The sequence below is a fragment of the Oncorhynchus masou genome, chromosome 16 (assembly GCF_036934945.1).
Source record: "Oncorhynchus masou masou isolate Uvic2021 chromosome 16, UVic_Omas_1.1, whole genome shotgun sequence".
In the NCBI taxonomy this organism is placed as follows: domain Eukaryota; kingdom Metazoa; phylum Chordata; class Actinopteri; order Salmoniformes; family Salmonidae; genus Oncorhynchus; species Oncorhynchus masou.
Genome location: NC_088227.1, coordinates 25731895 through 25757993, shown reverse-complemented (window position 1 = coordinate 25757993; position 26099 = coordinate 25731895). Strand labels below are relative to the sequence as shown.

At 43.6% G+C, this 26099-nt stretch overlaps 1 protein-coding gene across 5 annotated transcripts in view; it reads right to left on the bottom strand.

The window, feature by feature from the left end:
- The window catches only part of LOC135557754 (syntaxin-binding protein 5-like), a 150183-nt gene that overhangs the window by 51839 nt on the left and 72245 nt on the right, over positions 1 to 26099 (bottom strand). For all 5 annotated transcript variants that reach the window (XM_064991326.1, XM_064991328.1, XM_064991324.1 and 2 more), the window contains exon 5: positions 10827 to 10961. In XM_064991326.1, coding sequence (XP_064847398.1) covers positions 10827 to 10961 — 135 coding nt within the window. The remainder of the gene's footprint in view (positions 1 to 10826; positions 10962 to 26099) is intronic.

Genomic DNA, 26099 nt, shown 5'->3' with positions numbered 1-26099 from the left:
CGGGTGGTGGGTTGCGGGACACAACGCAATGGCCTGATTAGCCAACGTGCGGGGCACTGGTTGGTCGGGCCAATTAAGGTAGTATGTACATATGTACATGAATGTATAGTTAAATTGACTGTCCATATATGATAAACACAGAGTAGCAGCAGTGTAAAAGAGGGGTTGGGGGGAGCACACAATGCAAATAGTGCGGTAGCCATTTGATTACCTGTTCAAGAGTCGTATGGCTTGGGAGTAAAAATTGTTGAGAAGCCTTTTTGTCCTAGACTTGGCACTTCGGTACAGCTTGCCATGCGGTAGTAGAGGTGAACAGTCTATGACTGGGATGGCTGGGGTCTTTGACAATTTTTAGGTCCTTCCTCTGACACCGCCTAGTTAGAGGTCCTAGATGGCAGGCAGCTTAGCACCAGTGATGTACTGGGCCATACGCACTACCCTCTGTAGTGCCTTGCGGTCGGAGGCGGAGCAATTGCCGTACCAGGCAGTGATACAACCAGTCAGAATGCTCTCGATTTTGCAGCTGTAGAACCTTTTGAGGATCTCAGGACCCATGCCAAATCTTTTTCGTTTCCTGAGGGGGAATAGGCTTTGTCGTGCCCTCTTCACGACTGTCTTGGTGTGTTTGGACCATTCTAGTTTGTTGGTGATGTGGACACCAAGGAACGTGAAGCTCTTAACCTGCTCCACTACAGCCCCGTCGATGAGAATGGGGGCGTACTCGGTACTCCTTTTCTTGTAGTCCACAATCATCTCCTTAGTCTTGGTTACGTTGATGGATAGGTTGTTATTCTGGCACCAGCCGGCCAGGTCTCTGACCTCCTCCCTATAGGCTCTCTCGTCGTCGTCGGTGATCCGGCATACCACTGGTGTGGTGTCTGAAAACGTAATGATGGTTGGAGTTGTGCCTGGCCATGTAGTCGTGGGTGAACAGGGAGTACAGGAGGGGACTGAGCACCCACCCCTGGGGGGCTCCCGTTACGGGGTCTGAGACGCTGAAGCTTCCCACCATTAGCTCTGACAAATTGAAAACCCTAGTCATTGGTGACTCCATTACCTGCAGTATTAGACTTAAAACTAATCATCCAGAGATCATACACTGTTTACCAGGGGGCAGGGCTACCGACGTTAAGGCTGATCTGAAGATGGTGCTGGCTAAAGCTAGAACTGGCGAGTGTAGAGAGTATAGAGATATTGTTATCCACGTCGGCACCAAGAATGTTAGGATGAAACCGTCAGAGGTCACCAAGCACAACATAGCTTCAGCGTGTAAATCAGCTAGAAAGATGTGTTGGCATCGAGTAATTGTCTCTGTGTTAAATGAGGCCTCACCTCCTCGTTACACTAGTGACCATATCTCCCGTGCATTCCGCAAAGGTGGAGGTGTTGCTAACATTTACGATAACAAATTTCAATTTCTTCTTTTGAGCTAGTCATGAAATCTGTGCAGCCTACTCAATCACTTTTCATAGCTACTGTTTACAGACCTCCAGGGCCATATACAGCGTTCCTCACTGAGTTCCCTGAATTCCTATCGGACCTTGTAGTCATAGCAGATAATATTCAAATTTTTATGTGACTTTAATATTCACATGGAAAAGTCCACAGATCCACTCCAAAAGGCTTTCGGAGACATCATCGACTCAGTGGGCTTTGTCCAACATGTCTCTGGACCTACTCACTGCCACAGTCATACTCTGGACCTAGTTTTGTCCCATGGAATAAATGTTGTGGATCTTAATGTTTTTCCTCATAATCATGGACTATCGGACCACCATTTTATTACGTTTGCAATCACAACAAATAATCTGCTCAGACCCCAACCAAGGAGCATCAAAAGTCGTGCTATAAATTCTCAGACAACCCAACAATTCCTTGATGCATTTCCAGACTCCCTCTGCCTAGGATTGTCAGAGGACAAAATTCAGTTAACCACCTAACTGAGGAACTCAATTTGACCTTGCTCAATACCCTAGATGCAGTTTCACCCCTAAAAACTAAAAACATTTGACATAAGAAACTCGCTCACTGGAATACAGAAATTACCCGAGCTCTGAAGCAAGCTTGTAGAAAATTGGAACGGAAATGGCGCCACACCAAACTGGAAGTCTTCCGACGAGCTTGGAAAGACAGTACCGTGCAGTATCGAAGAGCCCTCCCTGCTGTTCGATCATCCTATTTTTCCAATTTAATTGAGGAAAATAAGAACAATCCGAAATTTATTTTTGATACTGTCGCAAATCTAACTAAAAAGCAGCATTCTCCAAGAGAGGATGGCTTTCACTTCAGCAGTAATAAATTCATAAACTTCTTTGAGGAAAAGATCATGATCATTAGAAAGCAAATTACGGACTCCTCTTTAAATCTGCATATTCCTCCAAAGCTCAGTTGTCCTGAGTCTGCACAACTCTGCCAGGGCCTAGCATCAAGGGAGACACTCAAGTGTTTTAGTACTATATCTCTTGACACAATGATGAAAATAATCATGGCCTCTAAACCATCAAGCTGCATACCCTATTCCAACTAAACTACTGAAAGAGCTGCTCCCTGTGCCTGGCCCTCCTATGTTGAACATAATAAACGTGCCACTAAAAGTGGCAGTAATGAATCCTCTCTTGAAAAAGCCAAACCTTGACCCAGAAAATATAACTATCGGCCTATATGGAATCTTGCATTCCTCTCAAAAAAAATTAAAAATGCTGTTGCGCAGCCACTCACTGCCTTCCTGAAGACAAACAATGTATTCGAAATACTTCAGTCTGGTTTTAGACCCCATTATAGCACTGAGACTGCATCTGTGAAGGTGGTAAATGACCTTTTAAATGCATAAGACCGAGGCTCTGCATCCTAGACCTTTGTGCTGCTTTTGATACCATCGATCACCACATTCTTCTGGAGAGATTGGAAACCCAAATTGGTCTACACGGACAAGTTCTGGCCTGGTTTAGATCTTATCTGTCGGAAAGATATCAGTTTGTCTCTGTGAATGGTTTGTCCTCTGACAAATCAACTGTATATTTTGGTGTTCCTCAAGGTTCCGTTTTAGGACCACTATTGTTTTCACAATATATTTTACCTCTTGGGGATGTCATTCGAAAACATAATGTTAACTTTCACTGCTATGCGGATGACACACAGCTGTACATTTCAATGAAACATGGTGGAGCCCAAAAATTGCCCTCGCTAGAAGCCTGTGTTTCAGATATAAGGAAGTGGATGGCAAAACAGAGATGCAGACAAAACAGAGATGCTTGTTCTAGGTCCCAAGAAACAAAGAAATCTTCTGTTAAATCTGACAATTACTTCTTGGCGCACCCATCCCGTTAGCGGGATAATTTTCGTCAACATCCGCTAAATTGCAGAGCGCCAAAATCAAATTATATTACTAAAAATATAAAATTTTCATGAAATCACAAGTGCAATATAGCAAAACAGAGCTTAGCTTGTTGTTAATCCACCTGGCGTGTCAGATTTAAAAAAAAGCTTTACAGCAAAGGTATCCAAGCGTTTATGTTAGGACATCTCTCCCAGCAGACAAAACATTACAAACAGCTAGCAGCAAACTAAATTGGTCACGAAAGTCAGAAAAGCAATAAAATGAATCACTTACCTTGGATGATCTTCGGGCGTTTGCACTCACGAGACTCCCAGTTACACAATAAATGTTCCTTTTGTTCCATAAAGATTATTTTTATATCCAAAATACCTCCATTTGGTTGGCGGGTTTTGTTCAGAAATCCACAGGCTCGAGCGAACACGACGGGGCAGACAAAAATTCCAAAAAGTATCCGTAAAGTTCGTAGAAACATTTTGTTATAATCAATCCTCAGGTTGTTTTTACAATAAATAATCAATAATATTTCAACCGGACTGTAGCTTTTTCAATAGGAGAGAGAGAGAAAATGTCTACTCCAAGCTGTTGCGCATGCAAAACCCATCCACTGACGCAATGTGATCGTTCTCGCTCATTTTTCAGAATAAAAGCCTGAAACCATGTCTAATGACTGTTCTCGCCATCTGGAAGCCATGGAGAAAGGAATCTGGTTGATATCCCTTTAAATGGAGGGAAAGCATGCAATGGAATAGGGATATTTGTTTATCTTAGGCACTTCCTTGTTGGACTTTCCTCAGGTTTTTGCCTGCAATATCAGTTCTGCTAAACTCAAATCTATATTTTTTACAGTTTTGGAAATTTTAGAGTGTTTTCTATCATAATCTGACAATTCTATGCATATTCTAGATTCTGGGCCTGAGAAATAGGCAGTTTCATTTGGGTAAGTTTTTCATCCAAACATCAAAATACTGCCCCCTACACTCAACAGGTTAATCTTGATGGTTGAACAGTCGTCTCAAATAAAACTGAGAAGGACCTCGGCATTACTCTGGACCCTAATCTCTCTTTTGGCGAACATATCAGAGAGTGTGACCTATCAAAGAGGGCCACATTCATCAAACAGGGTGACTCATCAGACAGTGTGACATTTATCAGAGATGGTGACATTCATCAGAGAGTGTGACTCATCAGAGAAGGTGACTTTTAACAGACAGGGTGACATTCATCAGACAGAGTGACATTCAGAGAGGGTGACATTGATCAGAAAAGGTGACTCGTCAGAGAAGGTGACTTTCATCAGAGTGTGTGACTCATCAGACAGGGTGACTTTTAACAGACAGGGTGACATTCATCAGACAGAGTGACATTCATCAGAGAGGATGACTCAGCAGACAGGCTGACATTCATCAGAGAGATTGACTCATCAGGTAGAGTGACATTGATCAGAGAGGGTGAATCATCACAGAAGGTGACTTTCATCAGACAGGGTGACATTCATCAGAGAGGGTGACTCGTCAGACAGGTTGACTCATCAGAGAGGGTGACATTCATTAGGGAGGGTGACATTCCCCAGAGAGGGTAACTCATCAGAGAGGGTGACATTCAACAGAGAGGGTCCCATTCATCACAGAGGGTGACATTCATCTCAAGGCTTTCATTCTTTCTTTCAGTCTGTAATTTTCAGCCAATCAATCTGCAGCCAACCCCTGTGGTGGAGTGGAGTGTGAGGACTGGTGGGTCAGCTCTGCTACTGATCTGGGTCTCCTGGAGGACTGGGTGATAGATTACTCCCCACGGGCAAAGTTACAGTGCTGGGTCTATCCATGAGCATCACACCCGACAGGCCTGGAGGTTTGGATGGCACAGTAGGGCCTGATCTCTAGGCCCAGTTAGGACCCAGTGAGGGCTGAAACTAGGTGGGAGGGAACACACAAACACACACACAGACACCCACACATACAGACAGGCAGGGGCAGCAGGCAGGGGCAGCAAGAGGCAACATACAAGAATAAAGAGGGGGGAGGGCTGGGAGGGAGAGAGAGGACACCCTCTGGTGTTCACATGAACTGTGTGTCATAGTGTGTGTGTGTGTGTGTGTGTGTGGTCAGCAGTTCCTGGTAAAGTCGCTCAGTACACAGAAGTGAGTCAAACACACACAGTGTAACTTTATGTGATGACTACAGGGAGGGTGATGACTGGTTTAAGTGATGACTACAGGGAGGGTGATGACTGGTCTCTTGAAGCTAGGGGGCACTATTTTTATTTTTTGGAAAATAACGTTCCCAAAGTAAACGGCCTATTTCTCAGGACCAGATGCTAGAATATGCATATAATGTACAGCTTAGGATAGAAACCACTCTAAAGTTTCCAAAACTGTAAAAATATTGTCTGTGAGTATAACAGAACTGATATTGCAGGCAAAAGCCTGAGAAAAATCCAACCAGGAAGTGACTCTTATTTTGAAAGCTCTGTGTTCCTATGCATCCCTATTGACCATTGAAAGGGATATCAACCAGATTCCTTTTTCTATGGCTTCCCTAAGGTGTCTACAGCCTTCAGACATAGTTTCAGGCCTTTATTTTGAAGAATGAGCGTGAACGACCACATTACATAAGTGGTCAGGTGGGGGCTCTCAGAGTGATTTTTGCGCAAAAGAGAGAGTTGGCCATTGTTCCTCCCGATCCTAGTGAAAAGCCAACTGTCCCGGTTGAAATATTATAGAATAGATATTTGAAAAACACCTTGAGGGTTGATTATAAAAAATGTTTACCATGTTTCTGTTGACATTATGGATATAATTTGGAATTTTTGTCTGCGTTGTCGTGACCGCTATTTCCAGTGGATTCCTGGGCATAACGCACCAAACTAACGGAGGTATTTGGATATAAAAAATATCTTTATGGAACAAAAGGAACATTTGCTGTCTAACTGGGAGTCTCGTGAGTGAAAACAGCCAAAGATCATCAAAGGTAAACGGTTAATTTGATTGCTTTTCTGATTTTTGTGACCAAGCTTCCTGATGCTAAGTGTACATAATGCTATGCTAGGCTATCTATAAACTTACACAAATGCTTGTATTGCTTTTGCTGTAAAGCATAATTTCAAATTCTGAGATGACAGGTTGATTAACAAAAGGCTAAGCTGTGTTTAGCTATATTTCACTTGTGATTTCATGAATATGAATATTGTCTAGTAATATTTGTTGACTGTTGCGCTATGCTATTCAGCGTTGCTGATGACAAATATACCGGATCCGGGATGGGTAGTTCTACGACTACAAGGAGGGTGATAACTAGTAACCTCTTGAAGCTAGGGGGAAACGTATACAGTGGTTCTTCTTTTAAATAACGTGCCATTGAATTCTGTGATACCCCTCAAGCTGTGCTGTAGTACTCCATGCTCTTCTTTACTATGCCTAGTATGATAGTAGGACACAACTCCAGTGTATACTGTCATGAAGTGGCCATTTCTGGGTGTAGATCGTGACCCCCCCCCCCCCCCCCCCCTCTCTTTATTATCTGTCATAAATTCCTGGCAGAGAGCACAGAGAGAGACCAAAGGACTAGACTTGGCCAAACTCCTAAATTCCCATAATGGGAGAATTAAACAATATTTCTACTTTCGAGAATGTAGGAATGGTCCACTAAAGGGACAGTTATGACGACTGTTTCATTTAGTGATCTCATGAAGGACAGGAAACACATATAACGGTATCTCTTAAAGTGTACATTTCCCAGCTGTCAGGTTTACATCTAAATATTGTGAAACGTATGTGATTAAACATTAAACGATTTGTGAAAAGATGTAATGTGATATTAACCTTCTAAATGAGAGTATGGATTTTCATATCAAGATTAACTAGTCAGTGGCCACACCCCTGTGAGCCCAGACATCACATTAGGCTTCATAGAACCGCCCTTCTTCGACAGAGGATAATACTCGCTCCTGAAGAAATTCACACCAGACCAAAACATGCCGCGTGAGGCAGCTGTGTGAAGTGGTTTAAACTACAACTCTACCAAAGGAAAAAACGATACCACGTGGAGCATTGGCTACACGGCTGGAAATGATTAAACTCTGAGACTATCGATCCCTATAGAATAAGAGCAAATCTTAGATGTTTTATTACTAGTCAGCAGCTAGAAATGATGTAAGTCTAGAACGAGAATACTGTCAACCGCCGAAGCATCTATTCTATGAGAACATGTCTGAGTGGTACTCTGAAGCATACATTCTAACCACCTACAACCACGAAAGATATTGTGACTTCTAGGAAAGTTAACCAGAGACTCTGATTAACCCTACAGGACAATCAAGGATTCCAACTGAGAAGACAACAACGACATATGGGCGTAAATATATATACATTGCAATTATTCTCGAAAGAGCGGCCGTTCTTGTGCAAAGGATTGGCATTTCAATTAATATAATTATAGACTGTGTGTAATGAATCCAATTTGTCTTTCCCGCTCTCTCAGTCCCACCCATTTCCTTTTGTCTACCAAGCTGTCATATCGGCTTAGCCCACTAGGGACTTTTCTATCATTGTTAGTAACCAATATCTTGTAACGGCTGTCGTCGGGAGGATGAGACCAAGGCACAGCGTTCCTTGAGTTCCACATATTACTGAAGTTAAACTTTAGACAAAACAAGAAAGAAAGGAAAAGAAAAGAAAAAAAGAAAAGAAAATAAAAGAAGAAAGAAAGAAAGAAACCAACGACTAAACAGCTTCCTTGTGCAAACTAACTGCACACAAACAAAGAACAAGATCCCACACAGAAGGAGGGAAAAAAGCTCCATACGTATGATTCCCAATCAGAGACAACGATAGACAGCTGTCCCTGATTGAGAACCATACCTGGCCAAACACAAAGACATAGAAAACATAGAAACATGAACATAGAATGCCCACCCAAATCACACCCTGACCAAACCAAAAATAGAGACATAAAAAGCTATCGAGGGTCAGGGCGTGACATATCTTTGTTGTGTATTTCTGTGATTATTTAGTTAGTTAGTAAATAAAAAATTAGGCAAATTTGAATATTGCTGAATATTTTATTTGTTTGTTCGTGCAGAACTTTATGATGTTTGGACTTTGCACATTCTTCCACTGCCAATCTACAATTCCAGTGTTTTACTTGCTATATTGTATTTACTTTGCCACCATGGCCTTGTTTTGCCTTTACCTCCCTTATCTCACCTCATTTGCTCACATCGTATATAGACTTGTTTATACTGTATTATTGACTGTATGTTTGTTTTACTCCATGTGTAACTCTGTGTCGTTGTATGTGTTGAACTGCTTTGCTTTATCTTGGCCAGGTCGCAATTGTAAATGAGAACTTGTTCTCAACTTGCCTACCTGGTTAAATAAAGGTTAAATTAAAAAATGTAAAAAAAATGAGAGTAACAAGGTAACAATAATACATTCATGAGAATGACTAATCAATCAGGCATAAACAATATCTGAAGAGTTATATTTGGAAAATTATACCTCTGTAAATCAACATTTTCCTTGGTGACCCAACTTCCTAGTTAATTAACTTTACATGATTAGTTGAATCACGTAATAATAATTACACATAGAGAATTGATTTGATAAAATAACAGTCTTCAAAATTAGTGATAGTAAAGACATGACAATACCTTACTGTTTCCTACAAGTACTTGGGTCTTTTCTCCACATATTACTAAACTAAAACAGAACCTGTCACGTTCTGACCTTTATTTCCTTTGTTTTGTCTTTATTTAGTATGGTCAGGGCGTGAGTTGGGTGGGCAGTCTATGTTTGTTTGTTCTATATTTTGGGTATTTCTATGTTTCGGCCTAGTATGAGGCAGGTGTCAGAGGCAGGTGTCATTAGTTGTCTCTGATTGAGAATCATACTTAGGAAGCCTGGGTTTCACTGTGTGTTTGTGGGTGATTGTTCCTGTCTCTGTGTCTGCACCAGATAGGACGGTTTGGGGTTTTCACATTTCTTGTTTTTGTAAGTTTGTTCATGTGAAGTGATTTATTAAAACATGAATCAAAATAACCACGCTGCGCTTTGGTCCGCCTCTCCGTCAATGGAAGAAATCCCTTACAGAACCAAACTGAACGACAGTGTTCTGCTGTAGTACTGAGTGCTGCAGTACGTCCTGGTAATCTTCTTGACAGTGTTCTGTTCCACTCTGTAATGTTCTGTGCTCTGCTTGGGTGTATTTCTTTCTATGCAGTGTAATACTGAGGTGGTGTAAAATAGAGAGCACATTGTCTCTGAGACGCCCACTCCACAGTCCCTCTCTGATGACAGCTCCAAAGAGGACAATAGGAGAAGATAAAGGCAGAAGAGGTATCTACCTTGCATACCCGCAGCCCACAATAAGATGAGACAGAAAAAGAGAGGTAGAGAGAGAGAGAAGGGAGAGATAGAAGGAGAGAGAAAGTGCCATCTGAAGCTCCTGTATAATCATAAAGCCTTTGTGTGCAGAAATACTGTTGTCATCAGAACTGGATATGGGCCACACACACACACACACACACACACACACACACACACACACACACACACACACCTTTAGTCTGGAAATACCATGGCAGCTTCAGGACTGGCAGGCACGACTCCTTAGAGACCCATACTGTCACCCGTTCACACTACTTCCTTCCTTGTAACCCACCTCTACCTCTCTCCTACTTGTCTACCCCAACCTCCTTCTATTTCTCTACTTCCTCCCTCCTTCCTCTCATCTACCCTTCACCTCTCCTAAACCCCCACCCTCCTCTATCAACCCCAGTCTCTTTCCTATCCTCTATTCCTCGTCTCTTTTTCTTGCCTGTCTCATCTCCTCTCCCCTCTCCCTTCCCGTCTCCTCTACTTTCCTTCTTCCTTTCCCCTCAGCACTGTTGACACAGGACATCTGTACATGGCCAACACTGATCTTAAGAGACACCTGTTCCATCCCTCACTATGAGACAGGAAGAGACAGGATGAGGAAAATGCTAAAAAGGTCACGAGTGAATTATGCAAGAGCTCTAGAGCAGAAACAACATGAGGTATGTCAACAGCAACACAAACACCCTGTGAAATAGCAGTGTCTTAATACTAGTGTTGAAGAGGTCTAGTAACTAAGATTCAGAACTAGTGATTCACATCCTTTCTACTTCACAACTGCGGTTAGTAAAGCCACCAGTTGTGGATTAAGCCTAGAGAGACTACAGATGTAGGATCTGAATTTGACCTATATTGTCACAGCAAAATAATCCTGCAGCAACAGGATTTGAATATTGATTCCATCATTTTGCTTGAGTAGGCTACAATAAAAGTGCAATAATGTTTATATAACCGTGTGTCAGTATGGATTTTCAGTGAATTTATGCAAATCATGAAGTTCATCTGCATTTCCCACACTGAAAATTCTCAGCAACAAAAGAGTGATCAAATTAAGATCCTACAACTGTAAGATGTTCTTTGATAGGGCTCTCCATTCCACCAGAGTAAAGCTCCACTCACAGTTCGATGGCTTTGTTCCACATGATGACGTAGCCTGAGAGTGTGAACGACTCCACGTTGACGATGTGGATGTTTCCTTTCTCTGTGCCGATGTACAGCCATTTACTCTGGAATGGCAGGTGGACGAATGTGATCCTGGAAAACAGAGAAAAAAGAGAGAGAATTTATTTATGTATGTAGGAGCTAAGAGAGAGATAGAGACAGAGAGATAGAGACACAGAGAGGGAGTAAAAGTAATAGTATTAGACAAAGAGAGAAAAAAAGAAAGACAGAAGGATATTGCTGGTGATAACTGATTTGCATTTAACAAAACAGAAACTGTGTAGATTAAGAAACTTCCTCAGTGTGTATTGATTTCTACAGTGAGATAAATAATGCTGAGCTAAGACCAAGGTGACGGTAGAGGTGTTTAAAACTCTATTGGGCACTTAATTACCGGACTGATTCGAGAGGAGAGGACTGGACCAGAACACATATTAGAACACATCTTCCTTCCCTCCTTCTCTACCTTTCATCAATGGTTCATCTTCTACCTTTCATCACTTCGTCCAATCATTCCACTTGTCCTTCAGCCATCAATCCATCCAGTCATTCATCCATCTAGTTGTAGTTTAATGAATGGTTAAAAGCCTATGAACACCCTATCAGTCTCTACCTAGGTCCCAATGGTCATCTATCCCCAATTAGTCATTTTGACCTGGAATCAGCACTTTAAAAGAAGCCCTTCAAGACTTCCTAATGGTGCTTCATGAATAAAAAAGGTCAGTCATCAAACCAGGCCTGATATACCTGAACACATCACTTCTGACCAGAACCACACTCTCCCAGGGAAGGAGGGAAAGGAAAGAGGAGAGGAAGTAGAATAGCATTATTGAAGATTTAGCTAAGGGTTGGGTATCAAATGGTGAATGAAGAGGAGTTAGTCAACCACTTTGTAGGATTCACGCCCACATCTGATCCAAAAATGCTCTTCAAAAATGCACACTGCAGCCATTTGAGAGTTTTAACATGAAAATCATGGGCTGTATGTATGACGAATCACACCATCCCTGGATCACCCATCATTATCCATGTCCTATCTCTTCTCCCTTTTTTGCTCTCTATCTCTTCCACTCTCTCTCCCTCCACTCCCTCTATCCTCTGTCTCTCTTCCACCCTCTTCCTCTCTCTTCCTCTCTCTTCCTCTCTCTTTCTCTCTCTCTCTCTCTCTCTCTCTCTCTCTCTCTCTCTCTCTCTCTCTCTCTCTCTCTCTCTCTCTCTCCCCTTCTCCTTCTCCTTCTCCTTCTCCTTCTCTTTGTCTGTCTGGGCCTGGTTCTGCCCTGTTGGCTACAGAGGGATTGGTACAAGAGCCCCTAAAGTGGTCCTGTTCCATAGGCTCTGCTCATCCCTGTCGTTCCCTGACTTGTCAATGGGCCCCAATGACGTATGATACACAACTCATGAACATGAGTATCATCCGGTTCTGTTGAACTGGACACACATGCATACACATGCACACCAGTGGAGGTTCCTCAGAGGTGGAAGGGGAGGACCATCCTCCTCAATGAATTTTATAAAAAATAAAAATAGTGAAACATTTAAAAAGTTATCCTTTTTACATAAAACTATACCAAATATATTAATGTCACCAAATAAATGATGAAAACACACTGTTTTGTAAAGAAGGTCTACAGTAGCCTCAGCAGCACTCTGTAGGGTAGCACCATGGTGTAGCCAGAGGACAGCTAGCTTCTGTCCTCCTCTGGGTACATTGACTTCAAATCAAATCAAATCAAATTTATTTGTCACATACACATGGTTAGCAGATGTTAATGCGAGTGTAGCGAAATGCTTGTGCTTCTAGTTCCGACAATGCAGTAATAACCAACAAGTAATCTAACTAACAATTCCTAAACTACTGTCTTATACACAGTGTAAGGGGATAAAGAATATGTACATAAGGATATATGAATGAGTGATGGTACAGAGCAGCATAGGCAAGATACAGTAGATGGTATCGAGTACAGTATATACATATGAGATGAGTATGTAAACAAAGTGGCATAGTTAAAGTGGCTAGTGATACATGTATTACATAAGGATGCAGTCGATGATATAGAGTACAGTATATATGTATGCATTGTTTAAAGTGGCTAGTGATATATTTACATAATTTCCCATCAATTCCCATTATTAAAGTGGCTGGAGTTGAGTCAGTGTCAGTGTGTTGGCAGCAGCCACTCAATGTTAGTGGTGGCTGTTTAACAGTCTGATGGCCTTGAGATAGAAGCTGTTTTTCAGTCTCTCGGTCCCAGCTTTGATGCACCTGTACTGACCTCGCCTTCTGGATGATAGCGGGGTGAACAGGCAGTGGCTCGGGTGGTTGTTGTCCTTGATGATCTTTATGGCCTTCCTGTAACATCGGGTGGTGTAGCTGTCCTGGAGGGCAGGTAGTTTGCCCCCGGTGATGCGTTGTGCAGACCTCACTACCCTCTGGAGAGCCTTACGGTTGAGGGCGGAGCAGTTGCCGTACCAGGCGGTGATACAGCCCGCCAGGATGCTCTCGATTGTGCATCTGTAGAAGTTTGTGAGTGCTTTTGGTGACAAGCCAAATTTTTCAGCCTCCTGAGGTTGAAGAGGCGCTGCTGCGCCTTCTTCACGATGCTGTCTGTGTGAGTGGACCAATTCAGTTTGTCTGTGATGTGTATGCCGAGGAACTTAAAACTTGCTACTCTCTCCACTACTGTTCCATCGATGTGGATAGGGGGTGTTCCCTCTGCTGTTTCCTGAAGTCCACAATCATCTCCTTAGTTTTGTTGACGTTGAGTGTGAGGTTATTTTCCTGACACCACACTCCGAGGGCCCTCACCTCCTCCCTGTAGGCCGTCTCGTCGTTGTTGGTAATCAAGCCTACCACTGTTGTGTCGTCCGCAAACTTGATGATTGAGTTGGAGGCGTGCGTGGCCACGCAGTCGTGGGTGAACAGGGAGTACAGGAGAGGGCTCAGAACGCACCCTTGTGGGGCCCCAGTGTTGAGGATCAGCGGGGAGGAGATGTTGTTACCTACCCTCACCACCTGGGGGCGGCCCGTCAGGAAGTCCAGTACCCAGTTGCACAGGGCGGGGTCGAGACCCAGGGTCTCGAGCTTGATGACGAGCTTGGAGGGTACTATGGTGTTGAATGCCGAGCTGTAGTCGATGAACAGCATTCTCACATAGGTATTCCTCTTGTCCAGATGGGTTAGGGCAGTGTGCAGTGTGGTTGAGATTGCATCGTCTGTGGACCTATTTGAGCGGTAAGCAAATTGGAGTGGGTCTAGGGTGTCAGGTAGGGTGGAGGTGATATGGTCCTTGACTAGTCTCTCAAAGCACTTCATGATGACGGAAGTGAGTGCTACGGGGCGGTAGTCGTTTAGCTCAGTTACCTTAGCTTTCTTGGGAACAGGAACAATGGTGGCCCTCTTGAAGCCAATACAAAACCTAGGAGGCTCATGGTTCTCATCCCCTTCCATAGACTTACACAGTAATTATGACAACTTTGGAGGACATCCTCCAAACTATCAGAGCTCTTGCAGCATGAACTGACATGTTGTCCACCCAATTAAAGGATCAGAAAATTAATATAGTACTGAAAGAGTAGCACTGCTAGCTAGCAGTGCATACATGTGGTGAATAGTTGACTAAAAGAGAAAGAAAGACAATAGTTGAACAGTTTTGAACAAATTCATTTCTTTCAAAATGAATGAGATGTGAGAGGGAGATTTCATTGTATTTTTTTCATTTTCACTTAGCTTGTGAATGCAGCTAGCTAGTTTAGCCGACTCAAATACCCGGCTCAAACAGAGAGGGATGCTTTGTTAGCTAGCTGGCTACCGCTATACAACACTGGAAATCTTCCAAGTTGAGGTAAGGTTTTGGTTTTATTAATTCTTTGCCACCTGCTAAAAGGCTTGCGGACTGTACACTGTACTGCATGATTGAAGAGGGTTTACTAACGCGTTAATTCTAGCTATGTTGAATATGGTGACAACAATGTGTGTAGTGGTTAGCGGTTATGATACGAAGGTTTGCTTGGAAAGTTTTTTTTTTTTGCCTGTTCACAGACATCCTGGTGTTGTGCACGGACGTCCACAAGCGAAGTGAAAAGGTGAGAGAAAATTATCATGCTGTTTGTATGTGGCTGCTATGAAAGTGAACTGTGTTTGTGTGTGATCAGGGGTGAAGTCATTTAGCTGTTTCTGTAGAAAAAAGTTTCTTAAACAGAACGAAACGGGGATAAAAATATCAGAATTTGTCTAATACAACCTCTCGTTTGCAACTTTTGAACTAATGATTACACCCGAAATCAACTAGATTACTCAAAATGTTCCCCTTGACCTGAGCACCTTTGTTGTAAACTTACATTCATAGGCTAGGTTGTAGTAACCTCATGATGGGTATAGGGAAAATTAGAGTATCATGTAGTATCTTTAACCTATTGATGTTACATTGAGCCAGGTGAATGGACTACGAATGACAATCATCCAATATGCTGTAATGGACAATAAGGCCCCCAAAAATGTTCCTGCCTCATCTTAAACGTCACACACCTCTCACACATGCACACAGCTGTACACATAGCTCTCCCTCTCATTTTCCTCCCATCCAATCTTCCCCTCCCTTAATCTCTCTCTTCCCGTGTCCATCTTTTAGATGATATTTTTTCACTTGCTCCCCAAATCCAATCCCCCTCCTCCCCCTCTCTTTCTCTAGGTGTTTTTCTCTCTCTCTCCCTCTCCCTCTCTGTATCTCAGTGTCTTTCTGGCTGCAGGGCAGTAGTGAGAAGCAGTGCATACTGTCAGACTATACACAAACACACACACACCTGGGTAGAGCTGGTTCCTGTCTCCACTCCACTATTCTGCAGTATAATTAATATATTCATGGATTTGAGGAGAGGTGTCAGGCTGCTCGACATGCATCACACACACACTCGCACGCACACACATACACCCAAGGGCAGACTGTGAACCTGGCATTTCTAAAACACCGACCCATTTTTTCCCTTTTGACCGAAATGCCTGATGGCCAATCCGCCCCTGAACACACACGAACAAAATCACAAAGCAGGTGAACACTCGCGGACACCAATATACTTACATAACACAACCCAATCACTCATTCATGCATACACATACACATGCTTAAACACACACTCCAGGACACACAACAGATCACACATGCATAGGTGATCATGACGGCTGTTGTTACCCCAGGAAATCCTAAGTCTTATTACATACACCCGGGAGGAACTATTGGATATAAGAGCAACGTCAATTTACCAACATTATGACCAGGAATACGACTTTCCCGAAGCGGATCCTCTGTTTGGTCCACCACCCAGGACAATGGATCAGATCCCAGCAAGCGACCCAAAACAATGGCGCCGCAGAAAGGGCAGACGGAGCGGTCTTCTGGTCAGGCTCCGTAGACGGGCACATCGCCTACCGCTCCCGCGTATACTACTCGCCAATGTCCAGTCTCTTGACAACAAGGTAGACGAAATCTGAGCAAGGGTTGCCTTCCAGACAGACATCAGAGATTGTAACGTTCTCTGTTTCATGGAAACATGGCTCACTTGGGATACGTTATCAGAGTCGGTACAGCCCCCTGGCATATTCTGGTGTAACGTATAACTTCCGCAAAGCATACAAAGCCCTCCCTCGCCCTCCTTTTGGCAAATTTGACCACAACTCCATTTTGTTGCTCCAAGCCTATAGACAGAAACTAAAACAGGAAACGCCCGTGTTCAGGTCTGTTCAACGCTGGTCCGACCAATCTGATTCCACGCTTCAAGATTGCTTCGATCACGTGGACTGGGATATGTTCCGGATAGCATCGAACAACAACATTGATGTATACGCTGATTCGGTGAGTAAGTTTATTAGCAAGTTCATCGGTGATGTTGTACCCACGGCGACTATTAAAACCTTCTCCAACCAGAAAATGTGGATTGATGGCAGCATTTACGCAAAACTGAAAGTGCAAAGCACTGCTTTTAATCGTGGCAAGGCGACCGGAAACATGACCGAATACAAACAGTGTAGCTATTCCCTCCGCAAGACAATCAAACAAGCTAAGCGTCAGTATAGAGACAAAGTAGAGTCGCAATTCAACGGCTCTGTCACGACTTCTGCCTAAGTCGTTGCCTCTCCTTGTTCGGGCTGTGCTCGGCGTTCGACGTCACCGGTCTTCTAGCCATCATTGATCCTTTTTTCATTTTCCATTGGTTTTGTCTTGTCTTCCCACACACCTGTTTTCAATCCCATTCATTACCTGTTGTGTATTTAACCCTCTGTTTCCCCTCGTGTCTTTGTCAGAGATTGTTTTATTGTCAGTATAGTGTGATTGTTGTATAGGTGCGCGTCGGGTCCTCGTACCCATGTTTGGTTTGTTTGTACATTTATTGTTATGGAGCATACTCTTGGAACTTTATTAAAAGACTCCATTTTACACTCAGTTTGACTCTCCTGCACCTGACTTCCCTGCCACCTATTACACCAATGCATGACAGGCTCAGACACGAGAGGTACAGTGCCTTGCGAAAGTATTCGGCCCCTTGAACACACTGCAGCAGGGATTTTGACCCACTCCTCCATACAGACTTTCTCCAGATCCTTCAGGTTTCGGGGCTGTCGCTGGGCAATATGGACTTTCAGCTCCCTCCAAAGATGTTCTATTGGGTTCAGGTCTGGAGACTGGCTAGGCCACTCCAGGACCTTGAGATGCTTCTTACGGAGCCACTCCTTAGTTGCCCTGGCTGTGTGTTTCGGGTCGTTGTCATGCGGGAAGACCCAGCCATGACCCATCTTCAATGCTCTTACTGAGGGAAGGAGGTTGTTGGCCAAGATCTTGCGATACATGGCCCCATCCATCCTCCCCTCAATACAGTGCAGTCGTCCTGTACCCTTTGCAGAAAAGCATCCCCAAAGAATGATGTTTCCACCTCCATGCTTCATGGTTGGGATGGTGTTCTTGGGGTTGTACTCATCCTTCTTCTTCCTCCAAACACGGCGAGTGGAGTTTAGACCAAAAAGCTCTATTTTTGTCTCATCAGACCACATGACCTTCTCCCATTCCTCCTCTGGATCATCCATATGGTCATTGGCAAACTTCAGACGGGCCTGGATATGCGCTGGCTTGAGCAGGGGGACCTTGCGTGCGCTGCAGGATTTGAATCAATGATGGCGTAGTGTGTTACTAATGGTTTTCTTTGAGACTGTGGTCCCAGCTCTCTTCAGGTCTTTGACCAAATCCTGCCGTGTAGTTCTGGGCTGATCCCTCACCTTCCTCATGATCATTGATGCCCCACGAGGTGAGATCTTGCATGGAGCCCTAGACCGAGGGTGATTGACCGTCATCTTGAACTTCTTCCATTTTCTAATAATTGCGCCAACAGTTGTTGCCTTCTCACCAAGCTGCTTGCCTATTGTCCTGTAGCCCATCCCAGCCTTGTGCAGGTCTACAATTTAACCCGGATGTCCTTACACAGCTCTCTGGTATTGGCCATTGTGGAGAAGTTGGAGTCTGTTTGATTGAGTGTGTGGACAGGTGTCTTTTATACAGGTAACAAGTTCAAACAGGTGCAGTTAATACAGGTAATGAGTGGAGAACAGGAGGGCTTATTAAAGAAAAACTAACATGTCTGTGAGAGCCGGAATTCTTACTGGTTGGTAGGTGATCATATACTTATGTCATGCAATAAAATGCTAATTAATTACTTAAAAATCATACAATGTGATTTCCTGGATTTTTGTTTTAGATTCCATCACTCACAGTTGAAGTGTCCCTATGATAAAAATTACTTACATGCTTTGTAAGTAGGAAAATCTGCCAAATCGGCAGTGTATCAAATACTTGTTCTCCCCACTGTATAGACTGTACTCTATACCGTTCGGCTATCGCTCATCCATATATTTATATGTACATATTCTTATTCATTCCTTTACACTTGTATGTAAAAGGTAGTTATGAAATTGTTAGATTACTTGTTAGACATTACTGCATGGTCGCAACTAGAAACACAAGCATTTCGCTACACTCGCAATAACATCTGCTAACCATGTGTATGTGACCAATAAAATGTGATTTGATTTGTAGTTAGAGATGAGAAGATACCATCTGAATGACTGGAAATTTGTCTCCGGATAAGAATGACACTGGCACAATTCATCAATACTATGCTTGTGTAGTGCAAACCAACAAAATGAATACACACATAACTGTTCTGCGGGTAATTTAGCATGCCATCATGATTTGAAATCAGTACCATATACAGCGACAACCAGTTAAATTTATTGATGTTGCTAGAGATTAATGTGACAGAAGAATAGAAACAAAATAGATGAATCGTTGTAATGCACCAATCTGTTGGAAGCTCTGCCAGCCTATGAAATCAGCTAGATGTTGTAATGCGTTCTGGTACCAGTCTGTTGGTAGCTCTGCCAGCCTATGAAATCAGCTAGATGTTGTAATGCGTCCTGGTACCAGTCTGCTGGTAGTTCTGCCAGCCTATGAAATCAGCTAGATGTTGTAATGCGTTCTGGTACCAGTCTGTTGGTAGCTCTGCCAGCCTATGAAACCAGCTAGATGTTGTAATGCGTCCTGGTACCAGTCTGCTGGTAGTTCTGCCAGCCTATGAAATCAGCTAGATGTTGTAATGCGTTCTGGTACCAGTCTGTTGGTAGCTCTGCCAGCCTATGAAATCAGCTAGATGTTGTAATGCGTCCTGGTACCAGTCTGCTGGTAGTTCTGCCAGCCAATGAAATCAGCTAGATGTTGTAATGCCTTCTGGTACCAGTCTGTTGGTAGTTCTGCCAGCCTATGAAATCAGCTAGATGTTGTAATGCGTTCTGGTACCAGTCTGTTGGTAGCTCTGCCAGCCTATGAAATCAGCTAGATGTTGTAATGCGTTCTGGTACCAGTCTGTTGGTAGCTCTGCCAACCTATGAAATCAGCTAGATGTTGTAATGCCTTCTGGTACCAGTCTGTTGGTAGCTCTGCCAACCTATGAAATCAGCTAGATGTTGTAATGCGTTCTGGTACCAGTCTGCTGGTAGTTCTGCCAGCCTATGAAATCAGCTAGATGTTGTAATGCGTTCTGGTACCAGTCTGTTGGTAGCTCTGCCAGCCTATGAAATCAGCTAGATGTTGTAATGCGTCCTGGTACCAGTCTGTTGGTAGCTCTGCCAGCCTATGAAATCAGCTAGATGTTGTAATGCGTTCTGGTACCAGTCTGTTGGTAGCTCTGCCAGCCTATGAAACCAGCTAGATGTTGTAATGCGTCCTGGTACCAGTCTGTTGGTAGCTCTGCCAACCTATGAAATCAGCTAGATGTTGTAATGCGTTCTGGTAGCAGTCTGCTGGTAGCTCTTCCAGCCTATGAAATCAGCTAGATGTTGTAATGCGTTCTGGTAGCAGTCTGCTGGTAGCTCTGCCAGCCTATGAAATCAGCTAGATGTTGTAATGCCTTCTGGTACCAGTCTGTTGGTAGCTCTTCCAACCTATGAAATCAGCTAGATGTTGTAATGCGTCCTGGTACCAGTCTGTTGGTAGTTCTGCCAGCCTATGAAATCAGCTAGATGTTGTAATGCGTTCTGGTAGCAGTCTGTTGGTAGCTCTGCCAGCCTATGAAATCAGCTAGATGTTGTAATGCGTTCTGGTACCAGTCTGTTGGTAGTTCTGCCAGCCTATGAAATCAGCTAGATGTTGTAATGCGTCCTGGTACCAGTCTGTTGGTAGCTCTGCCAGCCTATGAAACCAGCTAGATGTTGTAATGCCTTCTGGTACCAGTCTGTTGGTAGCTCTGCCAGCCTATGAAATCAGCTAGATGTTGTAATGCGTCCTGGTACCAGTCTGTTGGTAGTTCTGCCAGCCTATGAAATCAGCTAGATGTTGTAATGCGTTCTGGTACCAGTCTGTTGGTAGCTCTGCCAGCCTATGAAATCAGCTAGATGTTGTAATGCGTCCTGGTACCAGTCTGTTGGTAGTTCTGCCAGCCTATGAAATCAGCTAGATGTTGTAATGCGTTCTGGTACCAGTCTGTTGGTAGTTCTGCCAGCCTATGAAATCAGCTAGATGTTGTAATGTGTCCTGGTACCAGTCTGTTGGTAGTTCTGCCAGCCTATGAAATCAGCTAGATGTTGTAATGTGTCCTGGTACCAGTCTGTTGGTAGCTCTGCCAGCCTATGAAATCAGCTAGATGTTGTAATGTGTCCTGGTACCAGTCTGTTGGTAGTTCTGCCAGCCTATGAAATCAGCTAGATGTTGTAATGCGTTCTGGTACCAGTCTGTTGGTAGTTCTGCCAACCTATGAAACCAGCTAGATCTTGTAATGTGTCCTGGTACCAGTCTGTTGGTAGCTCTGCCAGCCTATGAAATCAGCTAGATGTTGTAATGTGTCCTGGTACCAGTCTGTTGGTAGTTCTGCCAGCCTATGAAATCAGCTAGATGTTGTAATGCGTTCTGGTACCAGTCTGTTGGTAGTTCTGCCAACCTATGAAACCAGCTAGATCTTGTAATGTGTCCTGGTACCAGTCTGTTGGTAGTTCTGCCAGCCTATGAAATCAGCTAGATGTTGTAATGCGTTCTGGTACCAGTCTGTTGGTAGTTCTGCCAACCTATGAAACCAGCTAGATCTTGTAATGCGTCCTGGTACCAGTCTGCTGGTAGCTCTGCCAGCCTATGAAATCAGCTAGATGTTGTAATGCGTTCTGGTACCAGTCTGCTGGTAGTTCTGCCAGCCTATGAAATCAGCTAGATGTTGTAATGCGTTCTGGTACCAGTCTGTTGGTAGTTCTGCCAGCCTATGAAACCAGCTAGATGTTGTAATGCGTTCTGGTACCAGTCTGTTGGTAGTTCTGCCAGCCTATGAAACCAGCTAGATGTTGTAATGCGTTCTGGTACCAGTCTGCTGGTAGTTCTGCCAGCCTATGAAACCAGTAGCTCCACAGGAGAATAACTTCAATCTGTTCTAATTATTGGTCGAACAAGGCGAAGATGATTTTCTCCACGCTGCAAACCGTTCTGCAGCCTTGCAAAGCACATGTGCATCTAGTACGGAAAATACGGGCTAGACATCTTGCTATAACAACATACGGCAAAACGCATGTGCATCTGGTGGACACATGGCATTCGTTCGGTCTGTTTGGACTGGTGTGAACACTCTATCCACACTTGGGAGCACACTAAACAACGCACCATGGTTTGCTCAAAAAGGGTGGTCTCGCATAACACACACACACATACATTAATATACACAGAACACACTTCCTTGATCACATTCAAACACACCCATACAACACCTGCACACAAACAAAATTCACGTTCATACACAAAGACTTTCAGTTCAGTTCCATAACGCAGTATTTCAGTTCCATAACAGCAGTTCGCTGCAGGAGAGAATGCTGTCCGGCCAAACACAGGAAAAGAACCAGAGTCGCACAGTAGTATTGGTTGTTTGACTGCGAACATTTGATGAACTGCTACACACAGCATCATAACTTAATATCTCTGAAATATTATTTGAGTAGCAGCATTGCATTTATGAGCTCATCCGATGCAGATTAGGGGAGACTGGGGCTATACAGGGATACAGGCTACTGATCATAGCCTATTCACATGACAGAGCGGATATTGTGCGGTTTCCTCACGCATGTTGTTGGAAGACCAAAGCGAAAGTAATATGAAGATTGGAACACACAAGTGATGCTTCATGATAATCATAGATGATTTAACATGAGCATTTTTGTCTAATAAACAAATGACTTGCATGGACGAGTGGCTTTGTTTAGGAGTTTTTGTTATTTTCACATTTGGTAATGTGAAAGCAATATGACTAATTAAATACAACACAATGTAACTAATAATCAAATTCTGATTCGAACTATAGCTCAGAACAGTGTGAAAAGGAGAAGACGCTTCTCTAGGATGATCCCAACTTTAAGTGGTTACGACACATCCCAAGAATTGAGGCTGCAGGCCGAACACATTTCCTAAGCAATGATAATCTACAGTGCCAAGATGATAGATTTTTTTTGATCAACTATTTAAAAACGATGAAACATGATCTGATCTGACACATTCTGAGTTTGCCAATGGTTATGTACTGTATGATGTCATTTCCTATGATTAAAACATATAGGAGAATCTGTTTGGAACTGGGGAATGCACATCCTAAAAATATCTCTCCTCCTTCTTTTACATAACTCAGGCCAATGTCCCTCACTTCATCTCTTCCCAGGAAAGAAGGGATGAAAAAAACTAAGAAAATAGAAATTAAATGAGAGGTAACGTGATAGCCACTTGGGAAGTGAAGTGTTTGAGTGGTCGGAGAGTGCATGTGTTGTGTGTCTGTGTGTGTGAGTGCGAGTGCGAGTGCGTGTGCGTGTGCGTGTGCGTGTTCATGTGTGCGTGTGTGTGTGTGTGTGTGTGTGTGTGTGTGTGTGTGTGTGTGTGTGTGTGTGTGTGTGTGTGTGTGTGAGAGAGAGAGTGAGTGTGTGTGTATGGAGTGTGGGCTGCATTATTAAAAAGTATCTGGTCAATTAAGTCCTCTGTCCCCTGTCTTTTAGATGTGGGCTGTGTGGGCTGCCCTCTAATTGGTTATGCTCTCAGGTCAGCTTTGAACTAACCGGCCCAGCCTACACTGAACCCAGACCAAGAAAATGTGATTCTCCACTTTCTACCGTATACTAACCCAGTCCATTGGATTCTAGGGAACTACATAGCCAGTGGATATTTGTGCCTCCAGTATGTCCTGTGGTTGGGGTTATGTTTGTGGAGAGAATGTACTTGTATGACATCAGCTTCATCTTACTCAGCCTGTGATGACGATGGAGTAAAAAAAATAATGCTTAAAATGCCTGCATTTGCAGTCCCCCACCGCCACAATGACTAGGTAAGATTTTTTTGCTTCTCTACTTTCCTCTCCTTTACTCTTGTCTGATTTCTTTTAAATAATCTCCTCTCATCTCCTCTCCTCTTCTTTCCTATCCTCTCCTCTTTCTCCTTTCTTCCCCTACCCTCTCCCTTCTTTTCCTCTCCTCTCCTCTTTCTCCTTTCTTCCCCTACCCTCTCCCTTCTTTTCCTCTCCTCTCCTCTGCTCTCCTCTCCTCCCTACTCCTCAGCTCTCATACTCCATTCTCCTCTCATCCTCTTCTTTTCTCCAGCCCCTCTCACCAACCCACTGACTCAGCCACAACGCCAATCCAACAGGACTTTCTCTCTCCTCAACTCCAATGATCAGTCAAGGTGATGGCTGGGAGGGCTTTCTGCAACACATCAGCTCCTTTCTGATCAGCTGTGGTGAAGGAGAGGAGACAAGGAGATTCTGGAGATAACAAAGGAGATGATGAAGGAGATGACGAAGGATATGAAGGGGGAGCATTTGAGAGTTTCTCTAATACTGAAGAGCAGTTAATTATAGCTTAACATTGGGTGAGGCTAAGCTGATCTTAGATCTGTGCCAACCAGAAACTTTGCTACTAGCCGGAGCGTTATTAACCGTGACTGACTGGCTTCTACTGACACTTTACTAATTTAACCCCAACAATACAGCGATCAGCAACATAAAGTAACCTCTTCGGTGTCACTTCGAGGTTTGATAAGTGGACTCGTCGGCTGTGGCTGTTTCAACAACATCCCAACACGTGCCTGAGCATCTCAGCCTTAGAATATCAAACCATATCAAACGGGTATTTCCAAGTTTTGGTGACAGAGGGAGTATTGGGGTAAATAAGGCTTTGCTTTGGTTCGGTCTCGCAGCCTGTTCTGTTCTCAAGTGTTCCAGAATGTTGTGACAGTTCTAGTGAGATCTCTATCAGTTTGTTGACAGGAAAAATGGCCACCTTGTCTTCTGTCGTTCTGCCCCTGAACAGGCAGTTAACCCACTGTTCCTAGGCCGTCATTGAAAATAAGAAATTGTTCTTAACTGACTTGCCTAGTAAAATAAAGGTAAAATAAAAAAATACAATAAAAAATGTAAAAACTTGCCTTACACACTGAGGCTGAAGTGAGCTGTATTTAACAGAAAACACTGTTAGAGGAAACTCAGAGAGGGACGGAGGGTACATGGAAATTAATGGTAAACTACGTGAGAGGTTGTATGTGTGGAAAGGAAGATATTTTGAGTCTCCCTCCTTCCCGTCCTCATCCTCACCCCATCCTCTCCTCAGCTCTGTGTGATATTGTCTGTTGAGTTCATTCTTGTTGCTCAGGGAGGCAGGGAGGCAGGCAGGCTGCATTCGAGAGCAGTAGCGGTGCGTGGCTAAAATCACTGGGGAAAACAAACCAGGGAAAAGAATCCATATTACAACCTATGTGTTGTGATAATTGCGTTGTCAGCTCTATAACTCGGTAGTTCATATGCCTTTTGCCACGGTGATATACAGTCACGTGAAAACCTTTTTGCCCCCTTTCTGATTTTCCATAATCTTGACAAGGAATGTAAAATCTTATGCTTCACGGAGTCGTGGTTGAACGACGACAATATCAACATACAGCTGGCTGGTTATACGATGTACCGGCAGGATAGAACAGCGGCGTCTGGTAAGACTAGGGGTGGCGGTCTATGTATTTTTGTAAACAACAGCTGGTGCACAATATCTAAGGAAGTCTTGAGCTATTGCTCGCCTGAGGTAGAGTATCTCATGATAAGCTGAAGACCACACTACCCACCGAGAGAGTTTTCATCTGTATTCTTTGTAGCTGTTTACATATCACCACGGTCAGAGGCTGGCACAAAGACAGAATTTAATTGAGCTGTATTCCACCATAACCAAACAAGAAAGCGTTCACCCAGAGGTGGTGCTCCTAGTAGCCGGGGACTTTAATGCAGGGAAACTTAAATCAGTCTTACCAAATTTTGATCAGCATGTTAAATGTGCAACCAGAGGAAACAGAATTCTGGACCACCTATACTCCACACACTAAGACACATACGAAGCTCTCCCTCGCCCTCCATAATTCTATCCTCCTGATTCCTGCTTACAAGCACAAATTAAAGCATGAAGCACCAGTGACTAGATGAATACAAAAGTGGCCAGAGGAAGCATATGCTAAGATACAGGTCTGTTTTGCTAACACAGACTAGAATATGTTCCGGGATTCCTATGATGGCATTGAGGAGTACACCACATCAGTCATTGGCTTCATCAATAAGTGTATTGATGATGTCATCCCCACAGTGACCGTACGTACATACCCCAACCAGAAGCCATGGATTGCATGCAGCATCCGCACTGAGCTAAAGGGTAGAGCT